The sequence below is a fragment of the Salvelinus alpinus genome, chromosome 12 (genome assembly GCF_045679555.1).
Source record: "Salvelinus alpinus chromosome 12, SLU_Salpinus.1, whole genome shotgun sequence".
Lineage (NCBI taxonomy): Eukaryota > Metazoa > Chordata > Actinopteri > Salmoniformes > Salmonidae > Salvelinus > Salvelinus alpinus.
Window position 1 is genome coordinate 53,997,655 of NC_092097.1, and position 20,029 is coordinate 54,017,683.

The following is a 20,029-nucleotide window of genomic DNA, read 5'->3' on the forward strand; positions in this document are numbered from 1 at the left end:
CACCTTCAGGCTGAGAACTACACAGGTAATACTACACCCACAAGCTGTGTGACATGCACCTTCAGGCTGAGAACTACACAGGTAATACTACACCCACAAGCTGTGTGACATGCACCTCCAGGCTGAGAACTACACAGGTAATACTACACCCACAAGCTGTGTGACATGCACCTTCAGGCTGAGAACTACACAGGTAATACTAGATCCACAAGCTGTGTGGCATGCACCTTCAGGCTGAGAACTACACAGGTAATACTACACCCACAAGCTGTGTGACATGCACCTTCAGGCTGAGAACTACACAGGTAATACTACACCCACAAGCTGTGTGACATGCACCTTCAGGCTGAGAACTACACAGGTAATACTACACCCACAAGCTGTGTGGCATGCACCTTCAGGCTGAGAACTACACAGGTAATACTAGATCCACAAGCTGTGTGACATGCACCTTCAGGCTGAGAACTACACAGGTAATACTACACCCACAAGCTGTGTGGCATGCACCTTCAGGCTGAGAACTACACAGGTAATACTAGATCCACAAGCTGTGTGACATGCACCTTCAGGCTGAGAACTACACAGGTAATACTAGATCCACAAGCTGTGTGGCATGCACCTTCAGGCTGAGAACTACACAGGTAATACTACACCCACAAGCTGTGTGACATGCACCTTCAGGCTGAGAACTACACAGGTAATACTACACCCACAAGCTGTGTGACATGCACCTTCAGGCTGAGAACTACACAGGTAATACTAGATCCACAAGCTGTGTGGCATGCACCTTCAGGCTGAGAACTACACAGGTAATACTAGATCCACAAGCTGTGTGGCATGCACCTTCAGGCTGAGAACTACACAGGTAATACTACACCCACAAGCTGTGTGGCATGCACCTTCAGGCTGAGAACTAAACAGGTAATACTAGATCCACAAGCTGTGTGGCATGCACCTTCAGGCTGAGAACTACACAGGTAATACTACACCCACAAGCTGTGTGACATGCACCTTCAGGCTGAGAACTACACAGGTAATACTAGATCCACAAGCTGTGTGACATGCACCTTCAGGCTGAGAACTACACAGGTAATACTACACCCACAAGCTGTGTGACATGCACCTTCAGGCTGACAACTACACAGGTAATACTACATCCACAAGCTGTGTGGCATGCACCTTCAGGCTGAGAACTACACAGGTAATACTACACCCACAAGCTGTGTGACATGCACCTTCAGGCTGAGAACTACACAGGTAATACTACATCCACAAGCTGTGTGGCATGCACCTTCAGGCTGAGAACTACACAGGTAATACTACACCCACAAGCTGTGTGACATGCACCTTCAGGCTGAGAACTACACAGGTAATACTACACCCACAAGCTGTGTGACATGCACCTTCAGGCTGAGAACTACACAGGTAATACTAGATCCACAAGCTGTGTGACATGCACCTCCAGGCTGAGAACTAAACAGGTAATACTACACCCACAAGCTGTGTGACATGCACCTTCAGGCTGAGAACTACACAGGTAATACTAGATCCACAAGCTGTGTGGCATGCACCTTCAGGCTGAGAACTACACAGGTAATACTAGATCCACAAGCTGTGTGGCATGCACCTTCAGGCTGAGAACTACACAGGTAATACTACACCCACAAGCTGTGTGGCATGCACCTTCAGGCTGAGAACTACACAGGTAATACTAGATCCACAAGCTGTGTGGCATGCACCTTCAGGCTGAGAACTACACAGGTAATACTACACCCACAAGCTGTGTGACATGCACCTTCAGGCTGACAACTACACAGGTAATACTACATCCACAAGCTGTGTGGCATGCACCTTCAGGCTGAGAACTACACAGGTAATACTAGATCCACAAGCTGTGTGACATGCACCTTCAGGCTGAGAACTACACAGGTAATACTACATCCACAAGCTGTGTGGCATGCACCTCCAGGCTGAGAACTACACAGGTTAGATACTCACACACAAACCTATTCACTCACAAAGGGAACGAGCGTGCTAGCTATTACCTGTGGAATAACCTGTACTTCTAACATTGCTATGCTTTACTGCTACAGATGTAGGATCTTAATTTGATCACTATTTTGTTGCTGAAAATTTTCCTACACAAATACCACAACAGGAGGTTGTGGTATTTGAGGTTTAAAAATACTTTTACAGTTGGTAATTTTCACTTCAAAATGTCAGACTTGATTTGCCCTAATGAAAAATGTATCAACCCTAATCCACATAATAATGACTTTCCTGCTGTAGCAAACTGGCTCAAATTAAGATCCTACATCTGCATAGGTACACTCAATATGGTCGCCGGAATGTCCCTTCTAGTGACTCTCTTTCTATAATTCTAGAGAGGCTGAGTGTTGGTTGCTGGGTTTGGTCCCTAGAACTGTACTATCAATCTGAGGGAGTCCCTCCGCTACCCAGCTATATGTTGTTCACTATGATGTATACACACTATGTGTCTGTACGTTACTCTACAGAGGCTGCGTTCACTCTGCTGTTGTACTGGGAGCTGCTGCATTGGGAGGAGAGGCCTCTGAGGGAGTTCCTCCACTACCCAGGCCAGAGCGAGTGGCATCGCAAAGAGGGCCTCTGTCGTAAGGTCATCAACTACTTCAACAAGGGCAAGGTAGGTGGCAGAACACAATGGAACACTAAAGTGTCATCAATCGTTTCCTCTCATAATCAATCAATCAATCAACCAACCCATTAACTCATGAACCAACAGCTATAGCAGTATTTGTCCGTATTGAAAACAAACTAATTACTGATTAACTAATTACTGATTAACTGTGTGTTTCTTCAGTGCTGGGAGTATGGGATACCGCTGTGCAGAGAGCTGGCTTACCAGTATGAGACCTTGTACGACTACCAAAGCCTCAGCTGGATAAGGGTAATTAGATGTAGTACATGACTGATGTTTGTGGATTTTCATGACCCAGATTTTCACCAAATGTCAAAGGGAGATTTGCACAGAAAATGTAGGATTCAGCCTTTTGTTTTGTCAGAAAATGTAGGATTCAGACTTTTGTTTTGTCAGAAAATGTAGGATTCAGACTTTTGTTTTGTCAGAAAATGTAGGATTCAGACTTTTGTTTTGTCAGAAAATGTAGGATTCAGACTTTTGTTTTGTCAGAAAATGTAGGATTCAGCCTTTTGTTTTGTCAGAAAATGTAGGATTCAGACTTTTGTTTTGTCAGAAAATGTAGGATTCAGACTTTTGTTTTGTCAGAAAATGTAGGATTCAGACTTTTGTTTTGTCAGAAAATGTAGGATTCAGCTTTTTGTTTTGTCAGAAAATGGAGGCAGCGTACTATGACAACATCATGGAGCAGCAGCGTCTAGAGCCAGAGTTCTTCAGGGTGGGCTTCTACGGACGCAAGTTCCCCTTCTTCCTACGAGTGAGTCAATCCATACTCCCAAATCACACCCTATTCCCTTTATAGTGCACTACTTATTTAGGCCACATCCCAAATTACTCCCTATTCCCTATGTTGTGCACTACTTCTGTTCTGGCCAGAGTAAGTCAATCCTACTGCATAGGTAAGATCCCAAATGAAACTCTCTACCCTACCCTAGATAGTGCACTATTTCTGCCCAGAACCACATAAGGAATAGAGTGTAAATTGAGATACAATCAATGTCCTTATAATTTGCCACTGAATGAGATAAGTAATATTATGTTCTTTATTGAGACTCATATTGTATAGAGTGAATATTATTCTGTTCAGAATATTCTAGTTGTTACTCATCCCAGGATGTGTCCCCTAACAGAACAAAGAGTTTGTCTGCCGTGGTCATGACTACGAACGTTTAGAAGCCTTCCAGCAAAGGATGCTGGGAGAATTCCCACAAGCCATTGCCATGCAACACCCCAACCAACCAGACGAGGCCATTTTACAGTGTGACGCCCAGTGTATCCTTCTACAATGAAGTTGGAAACCGGAGCTTTAGTATGTGTGTGTGTGTGTGTGTGTGTGTGTGTGTGTGTGTGTGTGTGTGTGTGTGTGTGTGTGTGTGTGTGTGTGTGTGTGTGTGTGTGTGTGTGTGTGTGTGTGTGTGTGTGTGTGTGTGTGTGTGTGTGTGTGTGTGTGTGTGTGTGTGTGTGTGTGTGTGAATGTGTGTGTGTGTGTGTGTGTGCGTGTGTGTGCTTTTGTATGTGCATAATGTGTATGTGATCGTGTCCCTATGCCTTCCCCAAAAAACCTGCCTTCCACCCGAACCGTGTTCCTTGACACGCCACCCCTCAGACCTCCAGATCTACGCAGTTTCAGCGGTACCGGAGAACGTCAACGTTCTCCAGATGGACCGGGTTCCAGACCGCATCAAGAGCTTCTACCGAGTCAACAACGTGCGCCGCTTTCGCTACGACCGGCCCTTTCACAAAGGATCAAAAGACAGAGAGAACGAGTTCAAGAGCTTGTGGATCGAGAGGACTACGCTGATCCTCACACATCCTCTTCCTGGCATCTCCCGCTGGTTTGAGGTGGAGAAGAGAGAGCTGGTGAGTGACACTATACACCATCATTTCCCAAACTCATCATCAACCTTTTGATTATTATGAATCCGGTGTGTAGTGCTCGGGCAAAATGTGCACCCCTTGGAGTCCACAGGATCGAGTTTTGGGAAACGTAGCTATACACTAATGACGATATCAGTGCCACTGTGTTACCCATGACCTGCTTTTGTACAGCAGATGAAAATAAATGCAAAAAATCTTTCACATGCTGTAATGAGGATGTGTAACATAACATAGCATAGCGTAGCATAACATAACATATTGTGGCTTGCGAAAGTATTCACCCCCTTGGCATTTTTCCTATTTTGTTGCCTTACAACCTGGGAACTAAAATAGATTTTTTTGGGGGGGTTGTATCATTTGATTTACACAACATGCCTACCACTTTGAAGATGCAAAATATTTTTTGTGAAACAAACAAGAAATAAGACAAAAAAACAGAACTTGAGCCTGCATAACTATCACCCCCCACCAAGTCTCTTGGGGTATGTCTATATAAGCTTGGCACATCCAGCCACTGGGATTTTTGCCATTCTTCAAGGCAAAACTGCTCCATTTCCTTCAAGTTGGATGGGTTCCGGTGGTTCCACCAGCAACCTTTAAGTCAGACCACAAATACTCAATTGGATTGAGGTCTGGGCTTTGACTAGGCCATTCCAAGACATTTAAATGTTTCCCTTAAACCACTCAAGTGTTGCTTTAGCAGTATGCTTTGGGTCATTGTCCTGCTGGAAGGTGAACCTCCGTCCCAGTGGCAGCACTACCACTAGACCAAGTCCAAAAATGCACTGTTACAGTACTTCTATTGTGTTTTTACCAGATTGAGGTGAGTCCTCTGGAGAATGCCATCTACGTGGTGGAGAACAAGAACCATGAGCTGCGGACCCTGATCAGCCAGTACCAACACAAGCAGCTCCATGGCAACATCAACCTGCTCTCCATGTGTCTCAATGGGGTCATTGACGCTGCCGTCAACGGGGGCATCGCTAGATACCAGGAGGTAATGAAACCATGGCTGAATGAATTCTCTCATACTTTTTCATTGCTCACACAAGCTATTCGGCATGATATTGCAATAGGTTGCACTCTGTCTTTTCTTAAAAACAAAAAAATTCACATGTTTATCCTATCAAGAGTTGTACTTCCATCTCCTGAAATGTTCATGTACGTTTTTGCTTGCCCTCTACTCTGGTTGGTTGTCGATTCGCTGGCTGTCTCATCACTTCCTGTTTTGGGTCTTGTCTCTCCCCCAGGCCTTCTTTGATAAGGAGTACATCGGCAGTCACACAGAGGACACAGAGAAGATCACTTCTCTCAAAGACCTCATGCAGGAACAGGTGAGCGAAACACCTTGAACAAGAGACTGGAGTTTTCTCTGGTCCGGTATGGCAGCAGAGACTGGAGTTTTCTCTGGTCCGGTATGGCAGCAGAGACCGGAGTTTTCTCTGGTCCGGTATGGCAGCAGAGACTGGAGTTTTCTCTGGTCCGGTATGGCAGCAGAGACTGGAGTTTTCTCTGGTCCGGTATGGCAGCAGAGACTGGAGTTTTCTCTGGTCCGGTATGGCAGCAGAGACTGGAGTTTTCTCTGGTCCGGTATGGCAGCAGAGACTGGAGTTTTCTCTGGTCCGGTATGGCAGCAGAGACTGGAGTTTTCTCTGGTCCGGTATGGCAGCAGAGACTGGAGTTTTCTCTGGTCCGGTATGGCAGCAGAGACTGGAGTTTTCTCTGGTCCGGTATGGCAGCAGAGACTGGAGTTTTCTCTGGTCCGGTATGGCAGCAGAGACCGGAGTTTTCTCTGGTCCGGTATGGCAGCATTACCAACTGCCTTATCTAATGTGGTCTCTTTGTGTGAACAGTGAATGCACAACATTATATTCTAGTATGTTGTGGTTGAGTTAATTAAAGCAATTTGGTAAAAGTGCTTTATCTAAATATGTTTTTAAAGTAAAGTAATTTGTTGAAACCTGGCAATTAACCAAGTTTGTTTGTTCAAATATCTGCTGTTGTAGGTTCACATCCTGGGGGCGGGGCTTGCGGTCCATGACAAGCTGGTGCACCCTGAAATGCGTCCCCTGCACAAGAAACTAATAGACCAGTTCCAGATGATGAGGAGCAGTCTCTATGTAAGTGGCTTTTTTCAGGCATCTCTTAAAGGGGTATTGTGAGATTTTGGCAAGTAAGCCCTTTTTTTTTGCACCTAACTACTCATGGATACCATTGTTATGTCTGTGTGCAGTTTGAAGGCCGTTTCAACGTCTTTGTGCTTCCAACTTCCTTCAAACTACACACAGAGACATAAAAATGGTATCCATGAGTTCATCTGACTCTAGGTAAGTAGAGAAAGAAAAAGGGCTTAATTTCCAGAATCTTACACTATCTCTTTAAGATGTCTTCTTTGTGACTTATCCACTAGTGTCTGGTGAAGTTGTTTCTAAAAGTCATTTCGGCAGGTATTCCTTCAGGCTGATTCCTAAGTGGGCTAACACTGTCTTGTGACATGCAGGAGAGCCGGTTCAAACCCAGTCAGTCACAAGGACGATATTTAAATAGGGAGTGGAAAAGCTATCCTGAGAAAGCCTATGAGAAAGGTTATTGAGCTATATTCTTATTCTGGCCAAATTACTTTTTTTTTTGTCACACTCACTTCTAACGTGTTATGCACATCCTGTGAGCATCATAGAGGGGAACAGAAGGCATGATGATGTTCCAGAGAGCTTTCAGAATGGGCTCATTATACCTTAAAGCCTAAACGGTTAAAATGCTAGATCCAAATTCATTGGAAGAAAATCAATTAAACATGCCACAGGTAGCCTAGTGGTTAGAGTGTAGAGGCGGCAGGTAGCCTAGTGGTTAGAGTGTAGAGGCGGCAGGTAGCCTAGTGGTTAGAGTGTAGAGGCGGCAGGTAGCCTAGTGGTTAGAGTGTAGAGGCGGCAGGTAGCCTAGTGATTAGAGTGTAGAGGCGGCAGGTAGCCTAGTGGTTAGAGTGTAGAGGCGGCAGGTAGCCTAGTGGTTAGAGTGTAGAGGCGGCAGGTAGCCTAGTGGTTAGAGTGTAGAGGCGGCAGGTAGCCTAGTGGTTAGAGTGTAGAGGCGGCAGGTAGCCTAGTGGTTAGAGTGTAGAGGCGGCAGGTAGCCTAGTGGTTAGAGTGTAGAGGCGGCAGGTAGCCTAGTGGTTAGAGTGTAGAGGCGGCAGGTAGCCTAGTGGTTAGAGTGTAGAGGCGACAGGTAGCCTAGTGGTTAGAGTGTAGAGGCGGCAGGTAGCCTAGTGGTTAGAGTGTAGAGGCGGCAGGTAGCCTAGTGGTTAGAGTGTAGAGGCGGCAGGTAGCCTAGTGGTTAGAGTGTAGAGGCGGCAGGTAGCCTAGTGGTTAGAGTGTAGAGGCGGCAGGTAGCCTAGTGGTTAGAGTGTAGAGGCGGCAGGTAGCCTAGTGGTTAGAGTGTAGAGGCGGCAGGTAGCCTAGTGGTTAGAGTGTAGAGGCGGCAGGTAGCCTAGTGGTTAGAGTGTAGAGGCGGCAGGTAGCCTAGTGGTTAGAGTGTAGAGGCGGCAGGTAGCCTAGTGGTTAGAGTGTAGAGGCGGCAGGTAGCCTAGTGGTTAGAGTGTAGAGGCGGCAGGTAGCCTAGTGGTTAGAGTGTAGGGGCGGCAGGTAGCCTAGTGGTTAGAGTGTAGAGGCGGCAGGTAGCCTAGTGGTTAGAGTGTAGGGGCGACAGGTAGCCTAGTGGTTAGAGTGTAGGGGCGGCAGGTAGCCTAGTGGTTAGAGTGTAGAGGCGGCAGGTAGCCTAGTGGTTAGAGTGTAGAGGCGGCAGGTAGCCTAGTGGTTAGAGTGTAGAGGCGGCAGGTAGCCTAGTGGTTAGAGTGTAGAGGCGGCAGGTAGCCTAGTGGTTAGAGTGTAGAGGCGGCAGGTAGCCTAGTGGTTAGAGTGTAGGGGCGGCAGGTAGCCTAGTGGTTAGAGTGTAGAGGTGGCAGGTAGCCTAGTGGTTAGAGTGTAGAGGCGGCAGGTAGCCTAGTGGTTAGAGTGTAGGGGCGGCAGGTAGCCTAGTGGTTAGAGCGTTGGGCCAGTAACCGGAAGGTTGCTGGATCGTATCCTAGAGCTGACAAGGTACAAATGTGTCGTTCTGCCCCTGAGCAAAGCAGTTAACCCACTGTTCCCTGGGCGCTGAAGATGTCGATTAAGGCAGACTTCCGCACCTCTCTGATTCAGAGGGTTAAATGCGGAAGACACATTTCAGTTGAATACATTCAGTTGGATAACTGACTAGGTACCCCACATTGGCTTCAGAAACTGCCAGAAACCTGTTTAACACAGAGTCTGTTTTTATTCTATATGTTCTCTTCTTCCTCACCTGGCTGGCAAAGTACCAGGATGTTGTATCTGGTTCTTAATCTGAATTTCAAGATCTGAATTTGAAAATTGAATCTGAGAAGTTGAATATGCTTGAATTTATAGTTTCACAGAAAATGTATGCAATATCTACCATGCTGAATGTATAAATATTGAATTGTAATATTTCATTAAATTGTCAAACTGAATGCAATATTAATTTGATTCAGTTTCAAATCATGAAATAAAAGTTCCATTTTTTTTTTGTGCACTACAAATTCATAAAATATTTAATTTAAATGTAAATATCGAAATACAAATAATTGAATTCAAATAACGTTTCTTTCGGCATTGAAATCGCTACGTACTATGATGACACACTGTGTGAGTGTGTGTTTTGTCCCCTGTCCAGCCCCTCATAGGGGATGACACACTGTGTGAGTGTGTGTTTTGTCCCCTGTCCAGCCCCTCATAGGGGATGACACACTGTGTGAGTGTGTGCTTTGTCCCCCGTCCAGCCCCTCATAGGGGATGACACACTGTGTGAGTGTGTGTTTTGTCCCCTGTCCGGCCCCTCATAGGGGATGACACACTGTGTGAGTGTGTGTTTTGTCCCCTGTCCAGCCCCTCATAGGGGATGACACACTGTGTGAGTGTGTGCTTTGTCCCCTGTCCAGCCCCTCATAGGGGATGACACACTGTGTGAGTGTGTGTTTTGTCCCCTGTCCGGCCCCTCATAGGGGATGACACACTGTGTGAGTGTGTGCTTTGTCCCCCGTCCAGCCCCTCATAGGGGATGACACACTGTGTGAGTGTGTGTTTTGTCCCCTGTCCAGCCCCTCATAGGGGATGACACACTGTGTGAGTGTGTGTTTTGTCCCCTGTCCAGCCCCTCATAGGGGATGACACACTGTGTGAGTGTGTGTTTTGTCCCCTGTCCAGCCCCTCATAGGGGATGACACACTGTGTGAGTGTGTGTTTTGTCCCCTGTCCAGCCCCTCATAGGGGATGACACACTGTGTGAGTGTGTGTTTTGTCCCCTGTCCAGCCCCTCATAGGGGATGACACACTGTGTGAGTGTGTGTTTTGTCCCCTGTCCAGCCCCTCATAGGGGATGACACACTGTGTGAGTGTGTGTTTTGTCCCCTGTCCAGCCCCTCATAGGGGATGACACACTGTGTGAGTGTGTGTTTTGTCCCCTGTCCAGCCCCTCATAGGGGATGACACACTTCTAACTCCTTTCCACAATGACAGTCTCCTCACAGTCTGAATATTGAGAAACCTCTGTGTCCATTCAGGGTCTGCCGGGGCTGGACAAGCTGAGTCCTGCCTGTTCTGGTGCCAGCACCCCGAGAGGCATCCTGGCTACGCACAGCCCCATGAGCCCCGACAGCTTCAAAGTCATGCACAGGCACAGGTATGGTCACTCACACACACACACGCACGCACGCACGCACGCACGCACGCACACACACGCGCACACACACACGCGCACACACACACGCGCAAACACACACGCGCACACACACACGCGCAAACACACGCGCAAACACACGCGCAAACACACACTGGTACACACACGTATAACACACATACACACGCAAACACAATCTGCCAAGGTCCCTCCCGGCCTTTCTCCTCGACCCCCACTGGTAATTTCAGTGTTCTCACGAGTTCCGACACAAACACAACATACATCATCCTTCACTGCCCTGTCACCTCTCTGTCTCGTTCTATTCTCCGTCTCTCTCTCTCTCTCTCTCTCTCTCTCTCTCTCTCTCTCTCTCTCTCTCTCTCTCTCTCTCTCTCTCTCTCTCTCTCTCTCTCTCTCTCTCTCTCTCTCTCTGTGTCTCTCTCTCTCTCTCTCTGTGTCTCTCTCTCTCTCTCTCTCTCTCTCTCTGTGTCTCTCTCTCTCTCTGTGTCTCTTCTCTCTCTCTCTCTCTCTGTGTCTCTCTCTCTCTCTCTGTGTCTCTCTCTCTCTCTGTGTGTCTCTGTTTCTCTCTCTCTCTCTCTCTGACACTGTCTGTGTCTCTCTCTCTGTCTCTCTGACTCTCTCTCTCTTTATCTCTCTCTCTTTCTCTTTGTTTCTCTGCCTGACTGTCTCACTATAGCAGTATCACTACCACAATTTCTTTCATTCATTCACACTTTATCCCTCTCTTTCCTCATACCCCTCCCTCTCCCCCACCCCACCCATTCTCACCCTCTTCTCCCTCTCCCCCTGTCATCATTCTCCCTTTCTCCCCCACCCCACCTTCCCCCTCTCCCCCACTCCAACCTCCCTTCCTCCTCTCCCTTTTCCCTCCCTCCTCTCCCCCACTCCACCCTCCATCCCCAACCCTCCCTCTCTCTCTCCCCCCCCAGTCCACTGAATCTGCTGGGGTCTATCCGCCACTCGTCCTCCTCACTGTCCTCTCACACCTCCAGTGAGACGGGTAATCTGGTGATCCTGACGGACGGCATGGTGGTGGAACACCCCGAGGACGTCTACCGTATGCAGGTCTGTCTCCACGCCAGGGTAGTGCCCGCTGTACCCACAGACAGGACTCTCAGCCATGTGAGCCCCCCCCCCCCCCCCCAAAAGAAAAATACAAAATCCTAACTTGAGATATGGAAAGTGCACTTTTCTTTTGCACAAATGTCTCATTGCCAATTCATGATTGACACCAGAGTTGTTAAGAAGAAGTTATGGGCATGTATGTCAAATTAGGATTCTTCCTTAAAATGCCAAACAAAAGTGTTGACTGGTTAACTCCACAATAATTCTGCATCTGCTGCTTTGCTCTGTTACTCGACCTTCCAGAGATTTATTTGGGGAGGTATTAAATGAGAAATACGAGGTCATTTCCTGTATCTCAGGGGATTTATTTTCCGGAGGTATAACACAAGGAATACGAGGTCATTTCCTGTATTTTTTCTCTTCTCTCAGCCAAGTCCTTCCTCCTCCAGCCTGAGCTCCACCCACTCAGCACCCTCCCAGATGGTCAACTCCTCCAACAGCATCAGAGGTAGGTTATTTATTCACAGTGGAGGCTAGCCTACTAAATATTTCATTGACTCGTTTTTTTTTTGCTGGTCAGGGAAAGCTTCCTGGCACTATGGATGACGATGGCACGATGTTTATCATTAAATCCACTGAAGGAGTAGCTCTCCAAACTAACTAGCACTTTCACTCTTGAGTTGACCTCACGAAGTGACCTGGCCATGAGCAAATTAAGAAAAACTCTGGGCCCTAGCAATGAGCAGCGAAACTGAGACCTTGCTGTCAATGTTAGTGTTCATGTCTAGTCTTGATGCTCTGTTCTCCTCTGTGTCCCCTCCCCCTGCGGTAGGCTCCCCGTCGCTGCCGGAGAAATACCGGAACAACCGTGAGATGTTGATGCTGCTGCCTCCTCACCGTGAGAGACCCAGCTCCGCCATGTACCCCAACATCACTGAGAACGGACAGGTACAGGTACAGTAGACCCACCATTCCTATCGTCTTCTATCACAATCTCGTCTCACAGTAGGAGTGCTGATCTCGGATGAGTTTAACCTTTTAGATCATAATGAATAAGATTCGATGGACAGAGGGACCTGATCCTAGATCAGCACTTTGAGATGCTTTGTGGATACAGGCTCGGATCTTCTTATTGGAATGCTATGATATACTGCCTGGTGCAGCTAGAGGAGGAAGGGCCTCCTCTCTGAGCCTGGTTCCTCTCTAGGTCTCTTCTTTCTAGGTAGTATTACCTCCTATCTGAGCCTGGTTCCTCTCTAGGCCTCTTCCTTCTAGGTAGTATTACCTCCTATCTGAGCCTGGTTCCTCTCTAGGTCTCTTCCTTCTAGGTAGTATTGCCTCCTATCTGAGCCTGGTTCCTCTCTAGGTCTCTTCCCTCTAGGTAGTATTACCTCCTATCTGAGCCTGGTTCCTCTCTAGGTCTCTTCCTTCTAGGTAGTATTGCCTCCTATCTGAGCCTGGTTCCTCTCTAGGTCTCTTCCCTCTAGGTAGTATTACCTCCTATCTGAGCCTGGTTCCTCTCTAGGTCTCTTTCTTCTAGGTATTATTACCTCCTGTCTGAGCCTGGCTCCTCTCTAGGTTTCTTCCCTCTAGGTAGTATTGCCTTGCCTCTGTGCTTTTGCTTTAGGCCATGTTACTGTACAAGCACTTTGTGACTGCTGATGTAAAAGTCTTTATAAATACATGTGATTGATACATTTATTGGTTGACTGATATGTCTTTTCTGTTTCTCCAGCCAACCAACTTCCAGCGAGCGTTGTTCCACCAGGTGATTGGTCCATGCAAGCCCTGCAGCGACCCTAACCTGTCTGTGGCAGAGAAAGGTACTGTAGACCTAGCTATCATCTCAGTATTTTGCCTTTCAGTCTGTTGTAGTGTGTTTCAGTCTCCTATAGTCTGTTATAGTGTGTTTCAGTCTTCTATAGTCTGTAGTGTGTTTCAGTCTTCTATGGTCTGTTATAGTGTGTTTCAGTCTCCTACAGTCTGTCGTGGTGTGTTTCAGTCTCCTATAGTCTGTTGTATTGTGTTTCAGTCATGCCCAAACTATACTGTTCTCTATGCCCAAACTATACTGTTCTCCACTCCCAAACTATACTGTTCTCCATGCCCAAACTATACTGTTCTCCATGACCAAACTATACTGTTCTCCATGACCAAACTATACTGTTCTCCATGACCAAACTATACTGTTCTCCATGCCCAAACTATACTGTTCTCCATGCCCAAACTATACTGTTCTCCATGCCCAAACTATACTGTTCTCCATACCCAAACTATACTGTTCTCCATGCCCAAACTATACTGTTCTCCATGCCCAAACTATACTGTTCTCCATGCCCAAACTGTACTGTTCTCCATACCCAAACTATACTGTTCTCCATACCCAAACTATACTGTTCTCCATGCCCAAACTATACTGTTCTCCATACCCAAACTATACTGTTCTCTATGCCGAAACTATACTGTTCTCTATGCCCAAACTATACTGTACTCCATACCCAAACTATACTGTTCTCCATGCCCAAACTGTACTGTTCTCCATACCCAAACTATACTGTTCTCTATGCCCAAACTGTACTGTTCTCTATGCCCAAACTATACTGTTCTCACAGAACCAAACTATACTGTTCTCCATACCCAAACTATACTTTTCTCTCTGCCCAAACTATACTGTTCTCCATGCCCAAACTATACTGTTCTCTATGCCCAAACTATACTGTTCTCTATGCCCAAACTATACTGTTCTCACAGAACCAAACTATACTGTTCTCCATACCCAAACTATACTGTTCTCCATGCCCAAACTATACTGTTCTCCATACCCAAACTATACTGTTCTCTATGCCGAAACTATACTGTTCTCTATGCCCAAACTATACTGTACTCCATACCCAAACTATACTGTTCTCCATGCCCAAACTGTACTGTTCTCCATACCCAAACTATACTGTTCTCTATGCCCAAACTGTACTGTTCTCTATGCCCAAACTATACTGTTCTCACAGAACCAAACTATACTGTTCTCTATGCCCAAACTATACTTTTCTCTCTGCCCAAACTATACTGTTCTCCATACCCAAACTATACTGTTCTCTATGCCCAAACTATACTGTTCTCCATTCCCAAACTATACTTTTCTCTCTGCCCAAACTATACTGTTCTCCATGCCCAAACTATACTTTTCTCTCTGCCCAAACTATACTGTTCTCCATGCCCAAACTATACTGTTCTCTATGCCCAAACTATACTGTTCTCTATGCCCAAACTATACTGTTCTCACAGAACCAAACTATACTGTTCTCTATGCCCAAACTATACTGTTCTCTATGCCCAAACTATACTGTTCTCCATTCCCAAACTATACTTTTCTCTCTGCCCAAACTATACTGTTCTCCATGCCCAAACTATACTGTTTTCCATCCCCAAAATATACTGTTCTCTATACCCAAACTATACTGTTCTCTATGCCCAAACTATACTGTTCTCCATGCCCAAACTATACTGTTCTCTATGCCCAAACTATACTGTTCTCTATGCCCAACCTATACTGTTCTCACAGAACCAAACTATAATGTTCTCCATGCCCAAACTATACTGTTCTCACAGAACCAAACTATACTGTTCTCCATGCCCAAACTATACTATTCTCACAGAACCAAACTATAATGTTCTCCATGCCCAAACTATACTATTCTCACAGAACCAAACTATACTGTTCTCCATACCCAAACTATACTGTTCTCACATAACCAAACTATACTGTTCTCTATACCCAAACTATACTGTTCTCACATAACCAAACTATACTGTTCTCTATACCCAAACTATACTGTTCTCCATGCCCAAACTATACTGTTCTCACAGAACCAAACTATACTGTTCTCTATGCCCAAACTATACTGTTCTCCATGCTCAAACTATACTGTTCTCCATGCCCAAACTATACTGTTCTCACAGAACCAAACTATACTGTTCTCTATGCCCAAACTATACTGTTCTCCATGCTCAAACTATACTGTTCTCCATACCCAAACTATACTGTTCCCCATGCCCAAACTATACTGTTCTCTATGCCCAAACTGTACTGTTCTCTATGCCCAAACTATACTTTTCTCTATGCCCAAACTATACTGTTATCTATGCCCAAACTATACTGTTCTCACAGAACCAAACTATACTGTTCTCTGTTATGCTGATGAATGAGGACCCAAAAGCGACGTAATAGTAACAGAGTCTTTATTCCAGTATTAAACAAATAATGATTCTCCTGGATATAATCAATGGTAATCCAAAACAGGAAACTGAAATCCTCTCGTCAATAGAGAGGAACGCCTGGAGACGCGACCACAGACTGCAGGTCGCTTCGGGAAGGCACTGGCCGTAGCTGACATTGACACCTGCTCACACGCAGCATCTGAAGAAGGCAAAGAACACGACAGGGCGAAACAAGGACACAGGAACAGCAAACATCAAACAAGAATCCGACAAGGACAGGAGCGGAAAACAGAAGGAGAAATAGGGACTCTAATCAAAGGGCAAAATAGGGGACAGGTGTGAAAGAGTAAATGAGGTCGTAGGGAGAATGAGAAACAGCTGGGAGCATGAACGGAACGATAGAGAGAGAGAAAGAGAAAGAACCTAATAAGACCAGCAGAGGGAAGCACAGGGACAAGACATGATAATCAATGACAAAACATGACAGTACCCCCCCACTCACCAAGCGCCTCCTGGCGCACTCGAGGAGGAACCCTGGCGGCGACGAAGGAAATCATCAATCAACGAACGGTCCAGCACGTCCCGAGAAGGAACCCAACTCCTCTCCTCAGGACCGTACCCCTCCCAATCCACTAAGTACTGGTGACCACGTCCCTGAGAACGCATGTCCATGATCCTCCGTTCCTTGTAAATAGGAGCGCCCTCGACAAGGACGGGAGGGGGGGAGGGAAGACGAACGGGGGCGCGAAGAAAAGGCTTGACACAAGAGACATGGAAGACAGGGTGGACGCGACGAAGATGTCGCGGAAGAAGCAGTCGCACAGCGACAGGATTAACGACCTGAGAGACACGGAACGGACCAATGAACCGCGGAGTCCACTTGCGAGAAGCTGTCGTAAGGGAAAGGTTACGAGTGGAAAGCCACACTCTCTGACCGCGACAATACCTAGGACTCTTAATCCTACGTTTATTGGCGGCTCTCACAGTCCTCCCCGCAGACGAAGGCAGATCGGTAATAAAGTCTAAGGCGATCTGAGACCATGGTCGAGAAGGAATGGGAAGCGGTCTAAGACGACCGGCAGGAGGAGAGTTACCTGACTTAGTCTGCGCGCAGTTCGAACAAGCAGCCACGAAACGGCGCGTGTCCCGCTCCTGAGTAGGCCACCAAAACCGCTGGCGAATAGAAGCAAGCGTACCCCGAACACCGGGGTGACCAGCTAACTTGGCAGAATGAGCCCACTGAAGAACAGCCAGACGAATAGAGACAGGAGCGAACAGAAGGTTACTAGGACAAGCGCGCGGCGACGCAGTGTGAGTGAGTGCTTGCTTTACCTGTCTCTCAATTTCACAGACAGTCAACCCGACAACACGCCCTTCAGGGAGAAACCCCTCGGGTTCCGATGACGACAATCGATGAGAAAAGTAAGCGCAAGGATGGACCTTATCGTCAGACTGGAAGCGCTGGGACAGAATGGCTCCCACGCCCACCTCTGAAGCGTCAACCTCGACAATGAATTGTTTAGTGACGTCAGGAGTAACAAGGATAGGGGCGGATGTAAAACGCTTCTTGAGGAGATCAAAAGCTCCCTGGGCGGTACCAGACCACTTAAAACAAGACTTGACAGAAGTCAGAGCTGTGAGAGGGGCAGCCACTTGACCGAAATTACGAATGAAACGCCGATAGAAATTAGCGAAACCGAGAAAGCGCTGTAACTCGACACGTGACTTAGGAACAGGCCAATCGCTGACATCCTGGACCTTAGCGGGATCCATCTGAATGCCTTCAGCAGACAGATAATCATCGAGAGCCTTACGTTCGGGAGCCGACAGAGAGAATAATCTACCCCGAAGAGAAGTGGTCCCCGGATGGAGATCAACACAACAATCATACGACCGGTGAGGAGGAAGAGAGTTGGCTCTGGACCGACTGAAGACCGTGCGTAGATCATGATATTCCTCCGGCACTCCTGTCTCATCACCAGGCTCCTCCTGAGTAGAGGGGACAGAAGAAACAGGAGGGATAGCAGACATTAAACACTTCACATGACAAGAAACGTTCCAGGAAAGGATAGAATTACTAGCCCAATTAATAGAAGGATTATGACATACTAGCCAGGGATAACCCAAAACAACAGGTGTAACAGGTGAACAAAAAATCAAAAAAGAAATGGTCTCACTGTGGTTACCAGATACAGTGAGGGTTAAAGGTAGTGTCTCATATCTGATACTAGGGAGAGGACTACCATCTAAGGCGAACATGGGTGTGATCCTCCCTAACTCTCTGAGAGGAATGTCATGTTTCCGAGCCCATGCTTCGTCCATAAAACAACCCTCAGCCCCAGAGTCTATCAAGGCACTGCAGGAAGCAGCCGACCCGGTCCAGCGTAGATGGACCGACAAGGTAGTACAGGATCTTGATGGAGAGACCTGAGTAGTAGCGCTCACCCGTAGCCCTCCGCTTACTGATGAGCTCTGGCCTTTAACTGGACATGACATGACAAAATGTCCAGCAGAACCGCAATAGAAGCAAAGGCGGTTGGTGATTCTCCGTTCCCTCTCCTTAGTCGAGATGTGAACACCTCCCAGCTGCATGGGCTCAGTCTCTGAACCGATGGAAGGAGATGGTCGAGATGCGGAGAAGGGAAACCCCGTTAACGCGAGCTCTCTTCCACGAGCTCGGTGACGAAGATCTACCCGTCGTTCTATGCGGATGGCGAGTGCAATCAAAGAGTCCACGCTGGAAGGAACCTCCCGGGAGAGAATCTCATCCTTAACCTCAGCGTGGAGTCCCTCCAGAAAACGGGCGAGCAACGCCGGCTCGTTCCAGTCACTGGATGCAGCAAGAGTACGAAACTCTATAGAGTAATCCGTTATGGATCGATCACCTTGACATAGGGAAGCCAGACCCCTGGAAGCCTCCTTCCCAAAAACTGAACGATCAAAGACCCGTATCATCTCCTCCTTAAAGTTCTGATAAACGTCAGAACACTCAGCCCTTGCCTCCCAGATAGCTGTGCCCCACTCCCGAGCCCGCCCAGTAAGGAGTGATATGACGTAAGCGATCCGAGCTCTCTCTCCAGAGTATGTGTTGGGCTGGAGAGAGAACACAATATCACACTGGGTGAGAAAGGAGCGACACTCAGTGGGCTGTCCAGAGTAACATGGTGGATTATTAACCCTGGGTTCCGGAGACTCGGAAGACCAGGAAGTAGCTTGTGGTACGAGACGAAGACTCTGAAACTGTCCTGAGAGATCGGAGACCTGAGCGGCCAGGGTCTCAACGGCATGACGAGCAGCAGACAATTCCTGCTCGTGTCTGCCGAGCATTGCTCCCTGGAACTTGACGGTAGTGTTGAGAGAATCCATAGTCGCTGGGTCCATTCTTGGTCGGATTCTTCTGTTAATCTGATGAATGAGGACCCAAAAGCGACGTAATAGTAACAGAGTCTTTATTCCAGTATTAAACAAATAATGATTCTCCTGGATATAATCAATGGTAATCCAAAACAGGAAACTGAAATCCTCTCGTCAATAGAGAGGGACGCCTGGAGACGCGACCACAGACTGCAGGTCGCTTCGGGAAGGCACTGGCCGTAGCTGACATTGACACCTGCTCACACGCAGCATCTGAAGAAGGCAAAGAACACGACAGGGCGAAACAAGGACACAGGAACAGCAAACATCAAACAAGAATCCGACAAGGACAGGAGCGGAAAACAGAAGGAGAAATAGGGACTCTAATCAAAGGGCAAAATAGGGGACAGGTGTGAAAGAGTAAATGAGGTCGTAGGGAGAATGAGAAACAGCTGGGAGCATGAACGGAACGATAGAGAGAGAGAAAGAGAAAGAACCTAATAAGACCAGCAGAGGGAAGCACAGGGACAAGACATGATAATCAATGACAAAACATGACAGTTCTCCATGCCCAAACTATACTCTTCTCACAGAACCAAACTATACTGTTCTCACAGAACCAAACTATACTGTTCTCCATACCCAAACTATACTGTTCTCACAGAACCAAACTATACTGTTCTCCATGCCCAAACTATACTGTTCTCACAGAACCAAACTATACTGTTCTCCATGCCCAAACTATACTGTTCTCGCAGAACCAAACTATACTGTTCTCGCAGAACCAAACTATACTGTACTGGCTCAGATTTCTTATTTTCACATGGTCCTTTCCAGCAACTATGGTGGATACCTAACCACATTCTCCCACGTTGTAATCTTCGACCACACATTTGGTATGGCTGGACTATGTAGTGGATATGTAACCAGGCCAGGTCAGTACAGCTTGGTATGGCTGGACTATATAGTGGATATGTAACCAGGCCAGCTCAGTACAGCTTGGTATGGCTGGACTCAGTAGTGGATATGTAACCAGCTCAGTACAGCTTGGTATGGCTGGACTATATAGTGGATATGTAACCAGGTCAGTAC

At 47.0% G+C, this 20,029-nt stretch overlaps 1 protein-coding gene across 6 annotated transcripts in view; it reads left to right on the forward strand.

The window, feature by feature from the left end:
* The window catches only part of dock3 (dedicator of cytokinesis 3), a 414,918-nt gene that overhangs the window by 378,979 nt on the left and 15,910 nt on the right, over window positions 1–20,029 (forward strand). For 3 of the 6 annotated variants that reach the window (XM_071336835.1, XM_071336836.1, XM_071336837.1), the window contains 13 exons: window positions 2,517–2,665; window positions 2,843–2,929; window positions 3,333–3,437; window positions 3,811–3,952; window positions 4,287–4,540; window positions 5,376–5,555; window positions 5,809–5,892; window positions 6,565–6,678; window positions 10,167–10,285; window positions 11,233–11,425; window positions 11,798–11,875; window positions 12,197–12,322; window positions 13,104–13,191. In XM_071336835.1, coding sequence (XP_071192936.1) covers window positions 2,517–2,665; window positions 2,843–2,929; window positions 3,333–3,437; window positions 3,811–3,952; window positions 4,287–4,540; window positions 5,376–5,555; window positions 5,809–5,892; window positions 6,565–6,678; window positions 10,167–10,285; window positions 11,233–11,425; window positions 11,798–11,875; window positions 12,197–12,322; window positions 13,104–13,191 — 1,719 coding nt within the window. Of the gene's footprint in view, window positions 1–2,516; window positions 2,666–2,842; window positions 2,930–3,332; window positions 3,438–3,810; window positions 3,953–4,286; window positions 4,541–5,375; window positions 5,556–5,808; window positions 5,893–6,564; window positions 6,679–10,166; window positions 10,286–11,232; window positions 11,426–11,797; window positions 11,877–12,196; window positions 12,323–13,103; window positions 13,192–20,029 lie in introns of all 6 variants that reach the window. The other 3 variants (XM_071336834.1, XM_071336838.1, XM_071336839.1) reach the window with 3 other exon arrangements.